This window comes from Clarias gariepinus, chromosome 13 (assembly GCF_024256425.1).
Source record: "Clarias gariepinus isolate MV-2021 ecotype Netherlands chromosome 13, CGAR_prim_01v2, whole genome shotgun sequence".
Taxonomy (NCBI): Eukaryota; Metazoa; Chordata; class Actinopteri; order Siluriformes; family Clariidae; genus Clarias; species Clarias gariepinus.
Window position 1 is genome coordinate 15,149,097 of NC_071112.1, and position 21,418 is coordinate 15,170,514.

Consider the following 21,418-nt stretch of genomic DNA (forward strand, 5'->3'; position numbering starts at 1 on the left):
CAGTGTTTTGATGTTGTTTTTTTAAAGTATGGAGACTATTTCCTCCTGTTTTACTTGTCAAATGAGTACATACTCTTGAAGAGATGATAAGTACAGTATTTGCTGGTCTTAAGTAATTTCAGCTGTCTGTGTCTGGCCTCTGGTGGACAAAATGCGTAAAAGTTTTCTTTTCTAACTTCCTTCACTGTTTCTCCTGGGCTGTAAAATGCAGCGGCTCTGTGCCGACTGTAGCTAGAGAAAATACAACTTCAGTAACTTCTTGTAAAGTAGCACAGACAAAGAAAGTCTTCATCTTTCCTCTTGGGTTCTGCGGTAAGTCTATGCCATGTTCATTTAGTATATACGTGACAGCTAGTGCTATGTCAACTTTACCGTTCATTTAATGACCTGGAATACCGTGTTTTGAAATGTAAAAGTGCGCTAGTCTGATTAGCTTCCACTCTTTCACTTAGGAAAACCAGTAAAAAGGGTCAGTAAGCTCGAAATAAACAGCATTGTGAGCTAGCATGCTAATGAGTTTACATACAACATTTTTTTGCTTTTCTTGCAATATTTAGACGAAGACTAACTAATTCGACTAACTTTTAAAATTTCAAGGTGCGTGTGTGTGTATGTGTGTCAGCGCCTCATCCGAGGAGTTTGTTGTCTTGTATCAAGTTTCATTGCATTGCAAGTGTAAGCGGAGACGCCGCATAGAACACGTCTGATGGTCCAGTAACACTAGCGACGTGGTGGCAGGTCTAACATACTGTATGAATTGTCACAGCATGGCACACGAGGTTAAAACAGCAATCCAGAGAGCAAAGCATAAAATTTCAAGCTTGGAGAATGAGCTGTGTGCGAGAAGGTGAGTGTGTGTGTGTATGAGAGAGAGAGTGTGTGTGTGTATGAGAGAGAGAGTGTGTGTAAGAGCTTGTTTTATATATTGTATTCTGTCACATACATATACACACAGTATGTATGTGTGTGTGTATATACACACACACACACATACAGTGTGTGCATATGTATGTGACAGATATATATATATATATATATATATTTATATATATATATATATATATATATATATACCTTGCACCTCCTCGATCCCGGTTTTGCCTCAGGGTCTGTTTGCTTGGTGGGTTTCCTTCAAGTAGTACGGTTTCCTTTCACCATCCAAAGACATGTGGATTAGGCTACCTTTGGTTCCCAAATTGCCTGTAGTGTATGAATACATGTTCAAATGTTGACCGGGGCTCCTACCACAGTCGTGAAATAGGATTAAATAGAGTGGTAATCACTATTGACCTCCACAGACCCTAGTTGGACTACAGAGGTTCCTAGGTGGACAAATAATTACATAAAACATGTGTACATGACCTGTATGTATAAGTATTATGATTTTATAAATCAATGTTACATTTTTTTTTCTAATTTTGTTACAATTTAAAAGCTTGAACCTTAGAAAAAAATGTTATACCTTAGCTTTATTCAACAGCTTCACAACTGAATTGAACATTGAGTAGTTGTAGCCTATTCCTTATAACATGAGTTTTTTCACTTAAAAAATAAATGGCTGATCAAGCTAAAAACAGCCAATACAGTACCTGTTCAGTAGCCAATCCAGCCAGTCCCAATTCACTGGCTGATTGCCTGGTGCATCTTGACTTTTTTATAGGTTTGGCACATCATGGCACTCTTTCATCAGATTCTTGACTTAGTCACATGTAATGTTTTTTTTTTATTAAAAAGGTCTGCCTTGTCAAGTGTTAATTTCTTACATTTTTTGCCTTTTAAATGTGCTTAGATCATTGTCAATGACCCCATTAATAGTATTACTATTCCTGTAGAAAGCCATATATTTGCATAAAACCATCAAACGCTATGATGAATCTTGCTCACATTGGGGGCTTCCCAGGAGAGGAATACCACGATAATGACATAAATGCTTCTCAGAGTTCAAGCAGCAGACATATTTAAACTTCCACTGTTGAGAGGAGACAGCATAAGTCAGGCCTTCATTGTCAAATTGCGGCCAAGAAATCATTACTTCGGAAGAACAACAAACAGAACAGACTTGCTTGTGCCAAGAAACATAGAAATGGACATTAGGTCAGTGGAAAATTGTCCTTTAGTCTAATGAGTCCAAATGTAAGATTTTGCATTCTTACTGCCATGTGTTTCTTAGACATAAAGAGGTTAACAGATGGTTCTTAAATATGTGGTTCCCACCAAGGAGCATGGTGGAGGAGAAGGTGTGATGGTGTGGGGCTGCTTTACGCTGGACACTGTTGGCGACTTGGTTATAATTGAGGGCACACTTAACCAGCATGGTGACCATCATTTGTTTACCAATAGTACAGTGACCCCAAACACACCTCTAGGTAACAAAATGTAAGAGTTATTTGTCCAAGAAGTGGTCGTGTCGGGAACGTTGTCGTGTCGGAGCGTGATCGTGTCAAAATGTGTGTGTCAATTTATATATAAAATCTAAAAAAGTCTTAATTTGCTAAAACCAATGGCATCTCAGCTTTCTGTTAGGGGTTCAGGATTGACTATAGCTGGTAGCTTCTCTGTCCAATCATAAAGCAAATATACAGAGATTCGTCTGTCCAATTAAAAAACAAATAGTCGGAAATAATAAATTAAACTCTACAGCACCGCAGAGCATGTGCAGGTTTAAACATTTCCCCACCATGCAGTGTGAAATCAACGAAAGACAAGCTCCATTCGCACATTAAAATAATCATATTTACATGTACATTTTATGTGCTTATGTTAAATTATTTGAGTGTACACAACTGTTTTAGATTCTCCATTATAAGCACCACTTCATTACTTCATTAAGATGGTGTATGGTTTTTATGCTTTCACAAATTGCACTCCACACACTTTTTATCTTTAGAATAGAATTTTACTTATGTTTTACAGCCACAAACAAAATGCTCTCATCCTCTTTCCAGTTTTGCTTTTATTTTTGAAATCATCTTGATCAGATTATGACAGTCCTACACTGCTCTATTATAGGGGCTTTAATCATTTGTGATTGGAGCAGTCTGATTAAGGTAATGTCATGCAGACGCGTCAAACATCTATAAGTTTTGTCTGTGTCCATAAAGCTCTTGCACCACTGCTGCTGATTTACCATTTTGCTTTTCTTTTATACTACAACACCCACTAGAAGGTGCAGCAGCTCTCAGTGTCGTAAAAAGTGATGTCACACACTTTCCTTGTGTGAAATAACTTTTATGTCCTACTCTGTGGTAGAAATATTTTCAGTCCTAATGAGCGAATTCTTACAAGTGATTCTGAGTTGCTTAGTAAATACTGGTCCTGATCTGAGAAAAGAATGGTAGATTTTAGGAATGCCCTTAGAGCCATTTCTAAACAACTGCAGTTGCCAAAAACTTAGGTATAGTCACTTTGCCAAGGTTAGGAAGAAAACAGAAACTGTCATCCTCAGCTGAGAGTACCTTGGTTTGAATGGTCAGGATCAACTCGGGAACCTCCAAGGCACAGTCATGCCAAGAACTGGAAGCTGCTAGAACACCAGTGCCACTAACTAGATTTAAGCAAGCTTTACATCGAAGTAAATGTGGCCAAAGCGGAGAGCACTGTAGCGGCTGTTAAGCATGGTATTGATAGCATCATGCTTTGTGGTTGTTTTGCTGTCAGTGACATTGAACAGTGTGGATATAAAAAACAAAGGAGGAGGATTATCTTAATGTTTAAGCATAACCTCAAATCATCAACCTTATGGTTGAAACTTGAATAATAACTCTAAACACACATTGAAGCGAGTTGTGGATATTGATTATAGTCGATGATTAGTTATTTCCATTCTGAGGGAATTATAATTTTTCAATTCTGAATAATGGAAATCTTTTAATTTTCTTTAAAAAAATCATTTTTTTTTAAATTTTTAATTGTTAAAAATTCCATGAAACACGCTAAGTTGCATGTTCTCTTTGCACACCCAGGCAACTTTTGTATACTGGAAATGTCCATTTGTATAATCCAGATAACTGTGCATGCTAAGAACAGAACTAGAAATATGGCTAACCAGGAACGAGCTGTATAGCCATATGTTTAACCTTGGAAAAAGAGGAGTTAAATTTGTACTAAATGCACGATTCCTTTAAAAGATACCAACGAGAATTACCTCAAATTCATATGCGTCTTAGATGAGCTTTAAAATTTCAGAAGGAATAACTCAATTTACTTTTTCATGTAGTTTCATTTGCAAGGGCATAGTAACATTTTCTTTTGACTTTCATTTATCAGTAAAAACTACAGTAAAACTGCTGTGTGTGCTGTTTCAATAAATTATACTGTCCTCATTAACCTGCTGTCCTTACCCTCTACAAATCGTAACAACCGATATTAGAAGAATTCTGTGTGAAAAAGAAAACATGTCAATTATCACTTAGTCATTAAAGTTTTACTTTAAAAAATGTCAAGTTCAAGAAGTGGATACATTCCACACATACAATGTAAAATTTTTTTTAGAGCCTTTGAGTCATATACTGGAAACTAAAATGTTTGTTATGAGATCAGATATTACCATAAGATTTAACACTCAACAACACTGTGAACATTGTTTTAAAGGTCCCATATTCTACCAGTTTTATTAAGGATATGTCAAAGAGGATATGCCTTTAAGTCCTGGTCAGTACCAACATGAAAACATGACACAAAAAAAATCAAGTTTTTTTGTTTATACACGCACATCCTAATTTTAAATACAGTGGCACCTTGTTATATAAATTACACAAAAATAAAAAAATTTCCAACACTCATATATAATAATAATCCAAAACTCATAATAATATTTTTGCTTATAAAAATTATGTAATCATGTAAATTAATTAAAATATGAAATAAGTAGACATCTTATAATCGACACCTCACTTAACCTTAATTTATGATTCTTCTAGGCACCGGCTTCCTTAAAAGGACACAAAGTTTTTTTCTTGCTATCGACCTTGCTAACATTCATGGTCCATGATCCATGGTTTTAAATCTTGCAAAAAATACAAAAAAATAAATAAATCTACAACAAAATATGTAAGCTTGCTTTGATTTTTTGGTTCTTTGATTATTGCAAACACGTTTTGAATGGTTCTGGACGTACATGCAACTTATTTGGCGTTAAGTTCGGCTCGGTTCGTTTGCCAAAAATGCTTTGATTGCTGATGAAATTTTAGTTCTTTTGGCAAATTTCATAACTTTTCATGAAATTTCTTTCCATAAAATTTCATATTTTGTTCGTATGCTGTGGTACCACTGTATAAATAAAAATTGAATTTTGCTAAAAAGGTTAATTTAACCCTAAAACGTCCTACAGTTTGTGTGCATCAGGAGGATATAATAATTCTGCATACAAAGAATGACGTGTCTTTGATGCTTTGGGACTGGTTTGCTTTCACTGTTAAGGTCAGTCAAATAATCCATTCAATACCTGAACATTTTAACAGAAAAACCCTGGAACATCTTCATGTAAGAAACTTGTCATGTAACAGAACAACAAACAATATCCATATATCCAAGGCTCTTCAACTCCAGTCCTGTAGGGGCAGTGTCCAGCACAGATAGTAATTTACCAACACATAAACACATCCACTGTACCTGGTAATTATATACTGTAGCAAGGTTCTTCCATAAATCTGTGTCAGTGTTTAATCTCGCTGTGGGGCCATGCTCCCTCTGTTCTGCGTGTAAGCCTGGTGTGTGCTTGGTGTTGCCCTTTTGGAATATGCCACAGTATTTGCACAAAGCATTATTATTTTGTTTAAAAAGGAAAAAGTTTCTAAAGAGAATTTAATATGTAAAATATTTTTAGCATATTATTCTCAACACAAGGAAACTGCAGGGTTAAACTTCATGTCCAATAGTCTTCACAGTAGTAATGGGTCGTTAATGAATGACTTTTTAAACGAATCTTTAACGTGACTCAGAAGAACGAGTAGTTTTGGAGAGTGATTTGTCTATTTTCTACTGGGCGCGCATGCGCAAATCAATGCAATGTCTTCGTAGGTTATATACAGGAAACAGAATTGAGCAATTCTTTCTTAATGACTCTTCTAGTCCAAGTCCTTTGTTCTTTTGTCACGTGACTCTCATAGATGCTATGCAACGCAGTACACAGGAAACAGAATTGAACGGTTCTTAACGAATCTTCAAGTCCCAAGTCGTTCGTTCTTTTGTCACGTGACTCCTATAGACGCTATGCGGTGCAATAGATTTAAAAGAACGAACGACTCAGACTGGAAGATGTGAGAGGTGAGCTACTCATTCTGTTTATTATAATATGTCCTTAGCTGCATTGTAATATTTTCATTACTGTATGTAGATCTATTGGGAGTCTTTTTATTGAAAATACGTCATTTTATTTTATTTCTGATCAAAAGAACAAAATTAATTAAATGATTAAAAAAAAGATTCATTAATTTTGATGAACGAGATTCAAAGAACCGAGTCACTAAAATGATTCAAACTTTCCATCACTCCTTCACAGACCAAAAAGTTAAAAGAAACTTTCAAGCTAATCTCACACTGCCGAGCCATGGAGTGGTCACGGAAAGAAAAACAATACATATTGAGGGCACGTTAATCACTTAATGCATTTTCACATTGTGGTGAATTTGTATGCTCTAGGGCGATGGTTAGCACTGTCGCTTTTTACCTTCAGGTTCCAGCGTCTGTTTGCAGGTTCTCCACGTGCCCAGGGGGATTCCTCCGGATGCTTCGGTTTCCTCCCACAGTCCAAAAACATGCAAATTAGGCTAATTTGCATTCCCAAATAGCCCATTGTGTGTGAATGAGAGTCTGTGTGTGTGCATGTATGTATGCCCTGTGATGCAATGGCACCCTGTCTTCCCCTGGACCCTTTTATACAGGATAAAGCGGTAGACAATGAGTGAGTGTATGCATGAGATACTGAGAGCTCTGTAATGTTCACTTTAAGGTTCTCTGACTAATAGTGCCTTGAATAGCATGGGCTGACTATATGTCTCGATAAATAATAAGTAGTAATAATAAATAAAGATAAAAAATGTCACTTTTGGTAAAGGCGTCTGCCAAATGCAGTAAATGTAAAATTTGGGTTAAATACCACAGGCTGATGGAGGTCATTCTCACAAGCAAAGGCTCTACCAAATTTGGGGAAGGGGCACATTTCTTTTGAAATCTGAGTTATTCTGATCATTTGTTACTTAAAACAAAAATGTTCCAAAACACATTGTTCCAAATGTTTGTTTGTTTGCTAAAAGCTTGAGCCATATTTATTTGTTCAAAATATAACATGCTACAGAGTGAAAGCATTTATACCTTTTTATGAAGGGAGTTTTATGAACTTTTTAATTCTGGAGTTGACGGAGTATAGTTGAATAAATTGAAGATAGTCTAATATCCAGCCCTTTGAGACATTGAAGCCTGTATGTATGTATCCTGTATGCATCTACATGATACAATACTAGATTAAAAAAGTTTCCAAGCAAATTTAAACTCTGAATAGTTTTTAAAATAGTATGATCAAGATTCTAATGTTGTGTTTTCATTGATTCAGGGAGAGCTGCTCAGAGGGCGAGGAGGAAAACCATCAGACGTCATGGAAGCTCAAACAAGAGCTAAAAGATTCACTTGTTGATATGTACAAAGGTATATTTTAAAATTCTATGAGTTGTCTGTTGTATTGTCGTGCTGCGTGGGACAGTGGTGAATCTGGATTATTGATCACAAGGTTGGAGGTTCAAGTCCCAGCATTGCAAGTTGCCACTGTTGGGGCCCTTAAGCAAGACCCCTTAACTCTCTTGCTCCCCTCCAGGGGCACCATATCATGGGTGACCCTGCATTGTATATGAGGAAAAGACTTTCACTTTTGGTGTGAATATGTGTGAAAAATATAGATTCTTCTTCTTCTCCTCCTCCATCACATAAAGTAGATTAATTTCCTCATGGTTGTCGGTGCCAATCTAATGCACGTTGAAAAATAGCAGTCCCAAACCACATAATGCACAACTAAATACTTACTAAATACTGTAGTATGGCCTGACTGCAAAGACACTAACGATGTACTGGCATACAGTTTGAATGAACAGAGTGAAATTGCAGTCAGGACATTATTATCAATACATGCTGTAAATGATAATGGGTGGTAGTAGACTGGCTAATGACTGGTAGTCACTAATAGTCTGTACACTGTATAGTCAGGCTAAGCGCTTTGAAAGAGTGTCATAAATCCAACAACATATTGGAACCTGCCTTTCAACTGAATGCAGGCTTTGATATTGCCACAAGAGGGCAGCATTACCATTTCAAATGACGTTTCTCTGACTGGGTTTTGCCCCTCAAATGTACTGACTGAATAGTGAGCCTAGTTGGAGTTGGTGGATGTAAAGTACAGGGTATTTAAAAAATTAGTATACCCTTAAGTCACACTATATTTCTGTGCATAAGTTTTGATTTGTAGTAGTAATAACAAATAAGATATGACATTATTAGCTTATTGACGAAGAAGGAGGATAAATATAAACGAGAAACAATATAATAATGTATTATATTCTAATAATGATCTAACTAGCATGCACTGTCCGAGCTGCATTGCTGCTACATGGCCAGTGTTTTGGGATACCATCTGGAGCATCTTTCTCATTTTTTTTTGCAAAATTTAAATATCATCAATAATATCCCGGCTAAAAAAGTCACTACTTTATTAAAAAAAAAAAAAAGGAAGGGGGGGCGATCGTGTCTTACTGAAAACCAGGTGGCAGGTGTTAGGTTGTTGGCTCCATTTTAATTAAGACTAAAACTACATCTAGATAAAGAGATAGTGCTCACATGAGTGTCTTGTATGCGTTGGCAGTCTTGAGTGTGTCTTGTGAAGCCTGATGTTTGCTCTGTGACCTTCAGCCCGTGTCCTGCGGTGTTGTATGTGTTTGCTTTTGATGTAATGCTTCGCTTGCCGTTTTACCGATAGCCTGTGACATCCTGGTGCAATGTGACCTAAAGTGGTGCATCCTAGAGATGGGTGGAGGCCAGCACCTGAAACAGGATCTTACTTAGCACATATCCTGACACCTGAGGCTTCAGATGAAAAGTTGCGCGTGCAAGTAAGCACCTGCAGACACGGCTGCCTGCCCACTTCTACAAGTGTGCTAGTGGGGGGTTGGGGATTAATTAAGTGCACCGCATCTGAACTGTTAACATTTTAATTACAGTTTGCATGCAAATTTCATTATACACATGCATACACAGGAATTTTTATGCCATACTTTAGAAAAGCTTAGTTCATTTCTTTGTTAAGGGTTTCTCAGCTTTTGAAACATGAAACCATTTCAGCTGAGCTACTCTTATCTGTTGTAAATTTATTTACTTATTTATTTATTTTTATACATAAAGCAAAGTGTATGGGCTTTAACGTTTTCAATTAGGGCTATGCAGGCAGCATTTTGTGAGCGACTAGACTTTGACATTGTCAGTATGTAATTAATTCTTCATAAAATAAGAAATATTTTCAGCTTGTGTCAAATCCTTGAGCATAAAATTATTCCCCAGGAAAAAAAAAAAAGAGTTAAAATCTATGATTGGATGTTATGGACAATAAATTAATATACAAAATAAAAATTATTGCCTTGTAGCTTTTTGGACAAACTATTTTCACTATAGATAATGTCTGTCACCATATTTAGTTTTGCTGAGGTTTTGATAACAAAGTGCATACAAAACACTCAGACCTTTTATATTTACTGCAACAAATTTTATCTAAACAAGTGGAAATACCTTGAAGTCATATTTATCAAATCTTTTCTATTATAAGATTAACATATTTTTAAACCTATATGTAAACATTTTTTACAGGTTTTTTTGTACATTTACTTGATATACTGGCTGTAAAGTGTTGCGTCTTTCTAGAAATTGATTAAAATTAGCAAAATTGCCTGTAAAGCAAGACTATTTCAAGGCTGAATAGAAGAAAATGCCTAAGAATAGGTTTTAACATTAGGTAGGTTTGGGAGTGTTTTTTTTTTTTTTTTTAAATAGATAACATTGACTATATTTAAGATATTTTTAGTTTTTGGGATAAAATAAGTTTCTGAAATTATTATGAAGAAATATAGCAACATAGATAAGGAGGGAAGCTGGACACAATTACAAAAAATGTCATGTTGGTTACTTATTACACTGACAATAGTGTATCATGAGGTTAATTTGTAGTGGGCTGGCAAAACACTGTTGGATGCCTCTGTGACCGAATTCTGGCAAACATCCAAAAAAAATAAAAATGCTTTAAATTTAGAAAACTATGTTGGGTGAAGAGCCAGTTTAACAACTGCTGGTACAGAAACATTCAAGCTGATGAAAGATGTCGAAAAGTGTGATATCTGTTAGGCTTTTGTCATGTTCGATATAGTGTTATGTGTCACAAGACCAGAATTTTCCTTTAATACCAATGCCGACATGAATTTGGGTACATTTTACTTACTTATTTCTGAGTCAGAGCCACTAGATTTCTGTAGTTGGAAAAGAATGAGTAGAAAAATTAGAGCTGATCAATTTGTAGTTTATTATCTTAAATCATAAAGTTTGATTTCTATTTGTTTGCTGGAAAAAAACAAAACAAGAAACAATTTGTCTTCAGCATTATTTTACGAGGTAGAGAGAAATATAAATCAGGAAAGACCATGGTATTAGAATGCATGTCCAAACTTTTGACTGATAGAGTGTGCGTGTGCGTGATAAACATTTTATTTTAATTTTTTTTTCCTGCTAAAAAAAAATATACTTTTGTGTAATAATGGATGCCCAGGACATCACTGTGTTGAATATTTTCAATGAAAAGTAAAAAAGTTTTTAAACTCCATTTATTAACTAAATTGGTAACATTTTGTTGCTTAATATGGCAAGTAATCAGTTTTGCATAAAAGCATTTTCATAAATCTCGTACAGCTCCGAGATAATTCTTTTATATTTGCAACTTTAATCCAGAATTAAGTTTTCTGCATGAGAAATGGTGTTTGAACGTGTTATTTTACATTCTGTATCCCTGCTGTGTTTATTTGTCCACTGTTGTTTGGGATAAGCTTACCACCCTGGGCAGGGTTGTGTTATTACAACTGATCTGTGGTCTGGCTACAGGTTGTTTTCTTGCTCGGTTAAATTGTTCTTTGCAGTCCAAATTCAGTGCGCGCACACGCGCACACATGTCCATAATAACAAACAAGGTTTGAATTGCTGTTCCTCACAAGGAGGGTGAAGATAAAAGCTACAGTCTCAACATGCTTTGTTCTTAGCAGGTGGATCGACCTTTGACATAACCTTTGGTCCCGTTCCCTGTGCACCAGCCTCCCAGGCAGGAAATATACTGTTTAGTTGTATTGCTTGTGTTCCGACAACGGCAGCTTGTGGTGGTGCGTCACAACCATAGTGCGGTATTCTGTCTTTTTTCCCCAGCCAGCCGCCCACCCTGATTGCGCATCGTGCTTCACATCCTAGGAGGGCAGGAGGTGCGTTTGTGGCCAGTTTCGCAGCTTCCATGTGGGTCCTATTGAAGTTCAAAATCCCTGGAATTGAGTGCCGTGTGGCCTAATAGGCTCACCCTCTGCCTAAGTGGGTGGTCCAGCGAGGCAGAATTGCATGCACACAGATCGAGGGATTCCATAGGCTCTGTCTCCTTTTGTCTCTGTGTGTTGGTTTAAGGAATAGACCCAGGGTGGGCAAGGCTGCTTACTATGATCTGCCACCAAAGACTCTTCACACAAACTGTCTGTCAGACTGTGTATTTGTGACTAAATCAGTCCTTTTTTTTAATTATTATTCTTTTTTAAATCGCCCCACCTGGCAAAAATATAGTTCACATTAAAAACCTTTTTATGAAATAAGAATAAGTTCCAGGTACTATAGATGTACTTGGTTTCCTGTTAACAAGGTTAATATTTGAAGGAATTAACAATTTCCTTTTTAAGAAACGCAGTTATTTTGCTGCAACGTTTAACAGATGCATTTCTGTCCCAACTCACATTTCCGTTCTACGTTTGGTTGAACCGACGCCCACACGATGCAAACTAGGCTGCCACCCAGTTCCGAGATTCCAGGAGACCTAGTGATGGTCCATGAAGCAGAGAGGAAAACAAACAGGCCCAGCTTTGGTGTGAACCACAGATGCTTGGGAACTGTTTGAACAGGGAGCAATTCAAACGGTCTCTCCTGTGGCCTGTGTTCAAACATCAAGTGGTAATGAGGACTGAGTGCCTGGTCCTGTTGCCCTGGCCTCCCCTCAATCCTTCAACACATTCCACCTCTCAAACACACTCTCATGCCATGGTGTCTTTTTCAGGTTTTAGGGACATTTTTAGCCGTGACTTGTTCAACTGCAAAGAGCAAATATATTAAAAACATTGAAATATGAGCTATTGATTATTGAGGAATATGGATTCAGATTATTTACCTTTTTTATTTTTAATGTTTTATTTGAATAATTAAAAAGGCAGTGTTTTGAATTCATCCTATTTATGTTCTTTTAGCTAATGGTGAGAAGTAATAATTCTAACTAAGCTGCATGAATTCCTCAGTCAACATCTCATGCATTTGCTGCATACATTAAAAATGTGGCCTGGAATCAGATTGGAAGATATTTATATATAATAATTATTATATACAGAATCCATCCAGTTACAATCAGGTCACTGCAGCCATATATTTCTATAAATATTATGTTTATTATAAAAATGTTAAATTGTCAAAATGTAAGTCCTGCAGTGGTCTTTTTGTAAGAGTTTTAGTTGAGCTTGCTCTTGAAGAAAAACATACCTGCATGTGTGCCTGTAGAAATTATTTAGATAAACTTGTTTCTTAAAAGAGTATACCCTTATATATCCATTCAATTGTGTATCAGCTTCTCACTAAATATTTGCAAAGATGTACTTCTGTTATAAACACACATACCACCTACATGCCCTAACCTCCCACAATACCACCAGCTGTAGAGAAAGTCTAATAGAATACTGCTCTTTTTGTGATGAAGCTCATTATTTCTGTGTTTTTTTTCTCTATGTTTAGAAAGAGATTGCTGGAATTTTCTAGAGTGTTGACTCTTGAGCTGTGGCACTTCAGTGCCCTGCTTTTTAAGGTTTAGGTTGCCTGAAGGACAGGTCAAAGCACAAGCATCATTCATCCTTGTGGAAGAAAAAAAATGAGGGAGAGAGAGAGAGAGAAAAGCTCTGTTTGGATTCGGCACTTCGGCACATCACGAAAGTTCAACTTTGCGGTGCGTGTTGGAGAAAGGATTTTCAGAACAAAGGTAGATGTGTTTGCCGAGGATTCTCACACCACTAGCTATGTGTGTGTTTTAGTGTTGGGCTCAAGGCGAAGTGGCATGCACAGCAATAAAACTGGAGTTGTAACCATTTGACTGTTTTACCTTTTTTTTCCTTTCCTTTTTTTTTGTTTTTTTTCCCTGAAGAACTGAGCTTACATTTTATATTTACAGTTGGTTTATGTGTAAGATTTTGATCTGACTAAAGGGTGCATTAACTCTTGTTTCCATCTTGGTCAGGTGTTCTGAGCGTTTGAGTGTTATTTGAAAGCTATTTTACGCCTGTGTAACAGACTCACCGAAACTGTTGCATAAGGAGAGTAGAAACAGCAAGAAGGTGAGAGGGTGAAACTCCTGATCCAAGCGTCTCTCATAAGACAGCTGACCTCGAGTTGACTCCGTCCCCAAGCCCCACCTCTCCAGCTTGGCGTCTCTGAGATGACTAATAGCAGCTTCATGGCTTGTGTCGCCACTTTGCGCTAGTTTCACAACCTTACTTACCACAATGTGTCTTTGTTTTGCGTAGTTTTATAAACTCAGGTTAAAATGCTTTTAACCTCATGCTTTGGTCTTGGAATGTTTTTTTATAACATAAAAAGGATTTTTTTTTGGGTGGTGCAGTGATCAACATATAAATCAAAGCTTTGAGGGAAAGTCACAAAGTGATCATGACTGAACAAGGCCAGTTGGAGTCAGGTTACTTATCAAGTAATACATTTTAGTAATTAAGCACATGAAGGAAATCCTGCTATTAAATATGCTTTAATGTTAAAAATGTAATAAACGGCTCACATTTTTGGAAATCTTATTTCCCACAATGTACTGTATTATCTTTATTAAGTGGTGTAATTGAGATTTTAAATAATAGTTTAAAAAGTGTTCAAACTATTAAAATCTAAGTTTTAATAAAATACTTTTTCCATATTCAAATCTCTGCGGTAAGAGAAGCATTTATGAATAAGACACCTGATCAGTATAAAGATCTTCATCGCCCCGCTTCTGCTTCAATAACGTTACAGTATATTCCCTTGAAATATGAGCGAAACCTTTCTCCCCCTGTTTTCTCCTTTTACTCAGTGCATTAAGCTCATCTTCAAATAACTTCTCCCTCTTCCTCCCAAATGTTAGCCAATGCAAATCTCAGCTTAGCCAGTATTTACCGAGCCAATTTTGAGGTTACCTTCAGCAAAGTACAGAGTCTCTAAAAATATTCACTATTGACATAAAAGAAATATATAGAAACAGTATTTGTCAAAGTGATCTGCCTGAATCAGCCTTGTGTTTCAAGCTACAAACATTAGCTAAATTACTTGTACATTATTCAGTACTAAAATGCTCAGCAGTAAATAGTATGGTGCTTAAAACAAGAAAAATAATTGTCATTCTATAATCGGTTTGATGCTTCAATTTTCACCACCCTTAGTTTTTGTTTTCCAGAATACTAAAGTTTTTTTTTTTACTTATTAAAATATGTAATAATTAGTTTAAAACCAATTTTGAACATTGTTTAAAAATGTATAGTGCATACCTTCTCTTGTTTTGAATTTTAAGGAGACAATTTAATTATTAAGTAAAATCTGGTTTTATTAATCTGTACACTGTAGGAAAATTTGTATACGAAATGTCCAGGTACAATAGAAGACTCAATCTTGAATATTAGCGATCTGCCATTTAACTGTGAATGTTGGACGTCTATTCATTTTCATACACAGTAAAATTCTATTCATTTAAATCACTTGTATATCAGCTTATTATTCATCAAAGAGTTGCTGCCGTTTGTTTTAAAATGCAATACTACTGGACTAATATGTTTAACATGGAATGCTAACATCTTGCTTTCAGAGAATCTATTACAGGGTGGCTTGGCTTCACGAAACAATCTCTGTGCGGTCATACTGTAGAGTGAAGGCAAGAGTTGGAAGTTCTTGCCCTCTCCTTGCAGCTCATGGCTTTCCCATACCCAAATTAGCTGGAACACAGGAAAATGAGGCACTCATCCTTCTAGATTTGGCAGGTCATTGCGCCTCCCCTCTTAATACCTGGGGATCAACGAATCTCGGCTTGTTAGACGCGACCGAGGCCGGATCCATCAGGGGGATCTGAGACAGCACTGCTTCCTCATTTTTCCCAATCTCAATTCAATTACCACCACGCCTGCTCTCAGAATGAGTTTAGGCCTATAAGTCCGTTTCTGCAAGCCGTAGAGCACAATCTGCCTATTAGAAATTCCGATCATTCAGGAAACAAAGGGCCATACACTCAATCACACAGCTGACATGAAGTTAGAGCTCTTTATTATAAACTTGTGAAGGACTTGGTTATTTCTTATATTATTGGAACAATAAAAAAAAAAACTGACAAAAAATAGTCTGATATCAAGACTAATGTAGAAAAGTGTGTAAAGATTACTAATATCTGCTGCAATGCAACTTTCGCTTGAATAAATTAAATATTTTTAACTTGTTTAAAATAGGTTTGCATCTTGACTGACTTTTCAGTAGCGATTCTTTTATTTTTCTACCTTAGATTTTATCCTTATATATTTCAGAACTGGTTAATCATCAGCTCGACTTGAACAACATTTATCATTTAGATTACAACTTGGCAAGTGTTCCTCATTTTCTTTTCATGCTTTGACAGTTGAATGAAGTGAGAAGTGTCTAAAAGGTAACGCATAGATGTTTAAAAGATCCATCACAAAATTACAAAAAGGTCATTCTACTTTTGTCCTATAAATTGTCTAAACCAAGTGTAGCCTGTATATATTATTGAAAGACTTTTTGTCAAGACTTGAACCTACGATTTGGGATATAATTACCAGTAATATTTAATACGATGTTTCTAATCTTAGTAAATCTTAATAAATCTTTAAATTTTAGAAAGGTTGTTTATGCCGTTTCAGGTATATATGTCATGTGTTGAATGACCCATGCAGATAAACAAGGAAGAAAGATAATTATATGTTTTTATCTTTCTATTTTTGTCCATTCATTTAACTTTTCGTGCGGGTGTCAGGTTATGTTAAATTTGACTCTTATGTACAGTATGCTAACTAGTAGGTTAATGTTATAGACAGTATGGTAAGTAGTTAGTGTATCTTTTAATCAGACAGACGTGCAATGCTTGTACTCTAGCTGGCTGATTGATGTGTTTTGGCCATAAGAGACATCATGACAGTAGCAGCTTTTAATTCAAGACGAGACAGGTTCATGCAGTGCCTTATACACACCCTGCAAAGTGTCTGTTCATTTTTCTCAAATCATGACTCTGTTGTGGTCGTAAAGTACAGGCACGGTGTACAATTAAACCTGCTTTAGGTTTCTCTCCAGATTAATGTCCGTATCAAAATTCATACAGAATTGGTAAGATGAGAAGCCTGAGCTTGTGGATTCATGGGGATTTTGTGTGAAGCCCATTTAATCAGGATAACATGGTTATTAATATTCATAAAGTCAGCTGGAATACAAATGACAGACTGGGGAATCTAAAAACTTTTTCTGCTGTAGAAATGTATTAAAATAGCTTAAAAAATTAATGAAATTTAGTTTATATTAGACCGAATGCAAAATCCTGTATTGGTCGATTGTAATTGGGCTTAGACGTTTCTTTTTGAAGAATTTAATCTCTGACAGACATCAAAGGCAATTTCAATGAATGCAATTCATGAATGGTCATTTAAAAGGATTTAAGGACATTACGCTGCAATAATTGTACATGAATAATAAGTAGCCCACAGAGGCAATTAGCTTAAAGTCTACAAGGCAAGAAAATGAATATCACAGGGAGACAGTAGAGGACAAATGTGAAAAGTTTAAATAGTTTTTTGATTAACTCATTTACCCTGATTTTTTTTTTTCTACATATAAAATGTGTTTCTATAGATAATTATTGCTATAGCTAATTATTTATTCATTATAGCAAGATGTTAGGGGTGTGCAAACATTTTGAATTGCTATTACGTGTAATGGACCGACATATCAAAGTTAAATATAGAGCCAGTTTTAAATGCATGAGCGTTTAACTCATGGAACTGAAAGTCTGCATCACAAACCTAATGTACTCATAACACGTTGAAAACGCTTTCTTATGAAAGCGTCTTTCCGTAGCGCTCTGTGTGTGCGCTAATGCTAATAGCTCATTAATCTGTCATGAGGAAGCTACATATTATGTAGAAATGTAGATGTGATGCTAATTCACCATCTGGAAAGCCATCAGAAACTCTTCAAAGGAAGCGGGCCTCTGTTACAGTCGACTCGGTTTAAACTTTCATTAAATAAAAGGGAGCTCTTTTTTATTTTCCCGGTATTGGTTTATTGCAGAATAGCAGTTTCATTAAGTTCCTCCCAGGTAATTCTCTGAGGAAACAGCGTCAATCAGTGAATCAATCCAAATTTATTTGGTAAAGCGCCCTTTTCCAAGGTCTTTGCAGTGTGCCTCGCTGAAAATTACGAGACTATCGAAAGGTCGTGTTTGTGTGCTCGGTTTTATTTTTCCTTTCTCTTTTCAAAAGCTACTTTCTCATGTTTGTGATAAAGGATTACGAGACTGCTCAGCCATACCTACTAGCTAAAAACTCTCCTCCTCCCCTATGTCTGAAACTTCTGTGCACAGAGCCAGCTCCTGCCCAGAGTCTATCACTGAGATTAATGGAGCCCCGTGGTGTCTCGCACAAAAAGCCAGTTGTCCGTTCACGCCTGACTGTGTCTGAGCTGAAAAGTGTGAGAGCAGTGTGTGCTGGCTTACAACACAGGGATAACGTTCCACTGGCATCTGCCCCGGGGGTCACCCCCCTGTCTAGCACCCAACCTCCCAAAAGTGCCCACCCCTCTTTTTTTTCTCTTTTTTTTTTGTCTGTTTATCTCTCCCTATCATTTGCCGCCTATCTCTGTCTATTCATTCTATGTATTTTTCCCCTTTAAACAAGTGATCGAATTCTATTTGTTTTATACCATTGTCAAAATAGTTTCTGGAACACTATCCAGTTCAAATGAAGTGCTGCTGTTGGTATGTAGCTATATGTAGTCCTTCTTGGGAAATCGATGAGCTCATGTCGCAGTTGACTGCAGCTGGTCACATAAATAAGATGACATTCCGTGTGATTATGTGTCAGTACTGAATATTGGTGTATTGTGTTAATGCAAGGGTTCACTGCTCAGCTTTGTTTTAAGGTCTAATTAGCTTTTTGTCTTTGGCTCTACCACTAGAGGGTAGCCCTGTCCCACTGCATGTGGCAGCACATCGCAACAGACTCTATCTCTGAATGTCAGTCATGCCTCTAATTGCCTCCTGCCTATTTGTTGCTTGCTTATGAATTAACTTGCATTTATGGAACTAAATTATCCCGCGTCATTTAATTATACCTTAGAAGCTGAAGTTTAATTGGCGGTTCCTAACAAGGATCTGATATGGCTTGAGCTGTATTAAACGTCTATTTACTTTCCAGATAGCTAAAAGCATTAAAACCATTGCATGATGGGATTACGATTTGTTAATTGCTCTCGTTCATTAGTCCTTCATAAACTGTTAGGTAGAGCTCTGGTACACAGTGGAGGGGATAAAGCAAAGTCTTGGAGCACAATTTTACTCTGCAAATTAAAGCCGCCTGTCTTGTTGTGCTGTCTATGCTCCAGGAGTTATTAAAGATCGCTTTCCACCTAGCACCCCTGAGATCATATTGACAGGCTATAATTAATACTAACCTTTCTAAGTCTAATGGAAAGAGCCTGACTGAGTGCATGTGATGAAAAGCATTTTTTTTTCCCTCCTCGCAGAAATTAATCATACCTTCTATATATTTCCAGCTAATCCCAAAGTCAATGAGGAACTGAAACAAAGGCTGCCGTCCCCTATAAAGCGCCATTGTTCAGAGACCACACCACAACCTGGGTAAAGATGCTTCTCTGCTCATTTTACATTGTTTGTCAATGGCTTTCTCCCACATGCGACAATTAAGGATGGGTTTTTAATATGTGGGAATGTTTATCAGTGTACATTGCTGCCAGTGATCATCTGTTGTAATAACATCTTTGCAGAGATGTTTTCTAAATCCAAAGTCATGTTACAGAGTTAAAAAAACAAAACAAAAAAAAAAACAGCTGCTAGTTAGGTTTGTTCATTTTAAAACTGAATGCAAATTGTTTCTGTTGTAAGGATGTATGTGTGCTGCACATAAGGGAAATAACGGCGTATCATAAAGTGTAATATTGAGTTTTGCAATTATTGTAGAATTTGCATTTGCTTTTCTTTCATATTTAGTTGTTTACAATTCAGTTTTATGTGTACAGTGTCTCTGAGGTTACTTGGTGACTTGTGGCTAGTCAGTAATTTCATGTCACCGATAGTCAAAATAGTAGTAAACAATTAGACATGCAACATATATGAACATAATTTGAACCATTGTAGTTTAATGAGATTTTATGTTATTAAAATTACCCTGTGTGTGCTATATATGGTAGATCATAACCTATAAAAAAAATAATAAATCACATGGCTTTTACTGACCTGAGGATTTTTCTGTTGCGGATTTTGACTATAGTGAAGCGTGATGGGGTCTGTTGGCTGTACGCACCCTGGCCTTGAACTCTCTCGCTTACTCATTCACACCTTAGATCTGATCTTTACTTCATGTACTACCTTTGCTCGGGGCTTTGAAAACCAGGAGCAAGTCCATCAAAGCATTGAGAACGATGTCCATTTTATCAATATCCTACATCCTCTGTTCAAGTACAACATGTCTAGAAAGTAAATGCTCCATATTATGTCATGCTATCTGTGTCGTCTTACTCATCGTCTTTTCTTATCAGGTTCTGTGGTGAGGTCAACCACCCAGATATCGCTCAAGCTGCACTGGAGACCGCAGCTCCGGAGAAAAAGCTTAAAGGTATTTCATTTTCAGGAGACAATTTCTGTAAAAAATAAATAAATAAATAAATAAAATTTCCATTCAATAAACTAAAAAGTATTTTTCCATGTAAAGTTAAATATGTAAAATGCAAATGATTAGTATTTATGGTCGATAACATAACATTATCTATTTCACATATTATTCTATTCTATTGTGCGTTTGAATAAATATGCCACTCCACAACTTTTTTTTTTTTCGCTCTCTCCCACTAAAGCATTTGTCTGTTTTGAACAAATGGCTCAAGATTTCAAAAAGAGCCTCCTTGTTTGCCCGCGTGCTGTTCCATGCCGTGCATAAACATTTATTTACAAGTGTAAATCACCTTCAACCACTGTGTCAGTCTGTCGTCTAATAACTTTGCTTAGGCCATAATACTATGGCAGAGCCACTATTTAGATAAACTGGTTGGAATGACAACACGTATTTACCCACCCTTCACCAAACGCTCCCGATGCGCAAATTTATTCTGACACTCTGCTCAAATATACATTTGGACTCTTGCTAAACCACTTCTAGCTGCTACTCACCACACAGATTTTTAATAACCACTAGGACAGAAACTGGAATAATGCTTGGAAATTTGTAATTATTATTTCTTGGTTAATTGTTTTTATTAGTAATTGTTTTTTAATTAATTGTTAATTTGTGAAAAAAAAAATTCATTTACGGATAATAAGGAAATTATGTCTTTTATGAGATGCAGCAGCGTAATGACAGTTTGTAATACACAAAATATAATTATTTCTTTGTTCTCGGTTTATTTAAAATTTCCCTTTGGCGAGTTCCCACAGGAAATAACTTTGCTCTTCTGCACTGTTAGATTAAATGCCTGTTCTCCCATTTGTGAGGAAATGCTACTTTAAACACACTCGTACTTGGTTGCAGCTCAGCTACGTTTTGAGAGAGGGGGAATAAAATTAAAGAAGTAACCCAGGTTAAGGAACAATGTATCGAGAAGTCGCATATTTGCCATGTGACAAAGGGCTTATATAAGTGTGTTTGGCATTATTATTCATGGCTGAATTTGGTGTTTGCACTGGTGAGTCTTACAGAGAATACTAATAACTGTCTCCAGCAATCCTGAGACCAGAGCCCTAGCAACAAAGCTACGAGGCAGACCTCCCTGATCTCGACTTCAAAACCTGACCTTTCGCTAAATAATTGTGGCTGCTAAGCTGGAGCTTTTTGGACATCGTGGTTGCAAGGCTGTGACTCCTGCA

At 36.5% G+C, this 21,418-nt stretch overlaps 1 protein-coding gene across 3 annotated transcripts in view; it reads left to right on the plus strand.

Moving 5' to 3' along the window:
- The first annotated feature begins 201 nt into the window (after positions 1-201).
- Positions 202-21,418, plus strand: part of mipol1 (mirror-image polydactyly 1) — a 59,842-nt gene continuing 38,625 nt past the window's right edge. For 2 of the 3 annotated variants that reach the window (XM_053510549.1, XM_053510550.1), the window contains exons 1-4: positions 202-312; positions 7,550-7,641; positions 19,096-19,180; positions 20,098-20,174. In XM_053510549.1, the coding sequence (XP_053366524.1) occupies positions 7,632-7,641; positions 19,096-19,180; positions 20,098-20,174 (172 nt within the window). In that variant the 5' untranslated portion in view covers positions 202-312; positions 7,550-7,631. The remainder of the gene's footprint in view (positions 313-7,549; positions 7,642-19,095; positions 19,181-20,097; positions 20,175-21,418) is intronic. The other variant, XM_053510551.1, reaches the window with a different exon arrangement.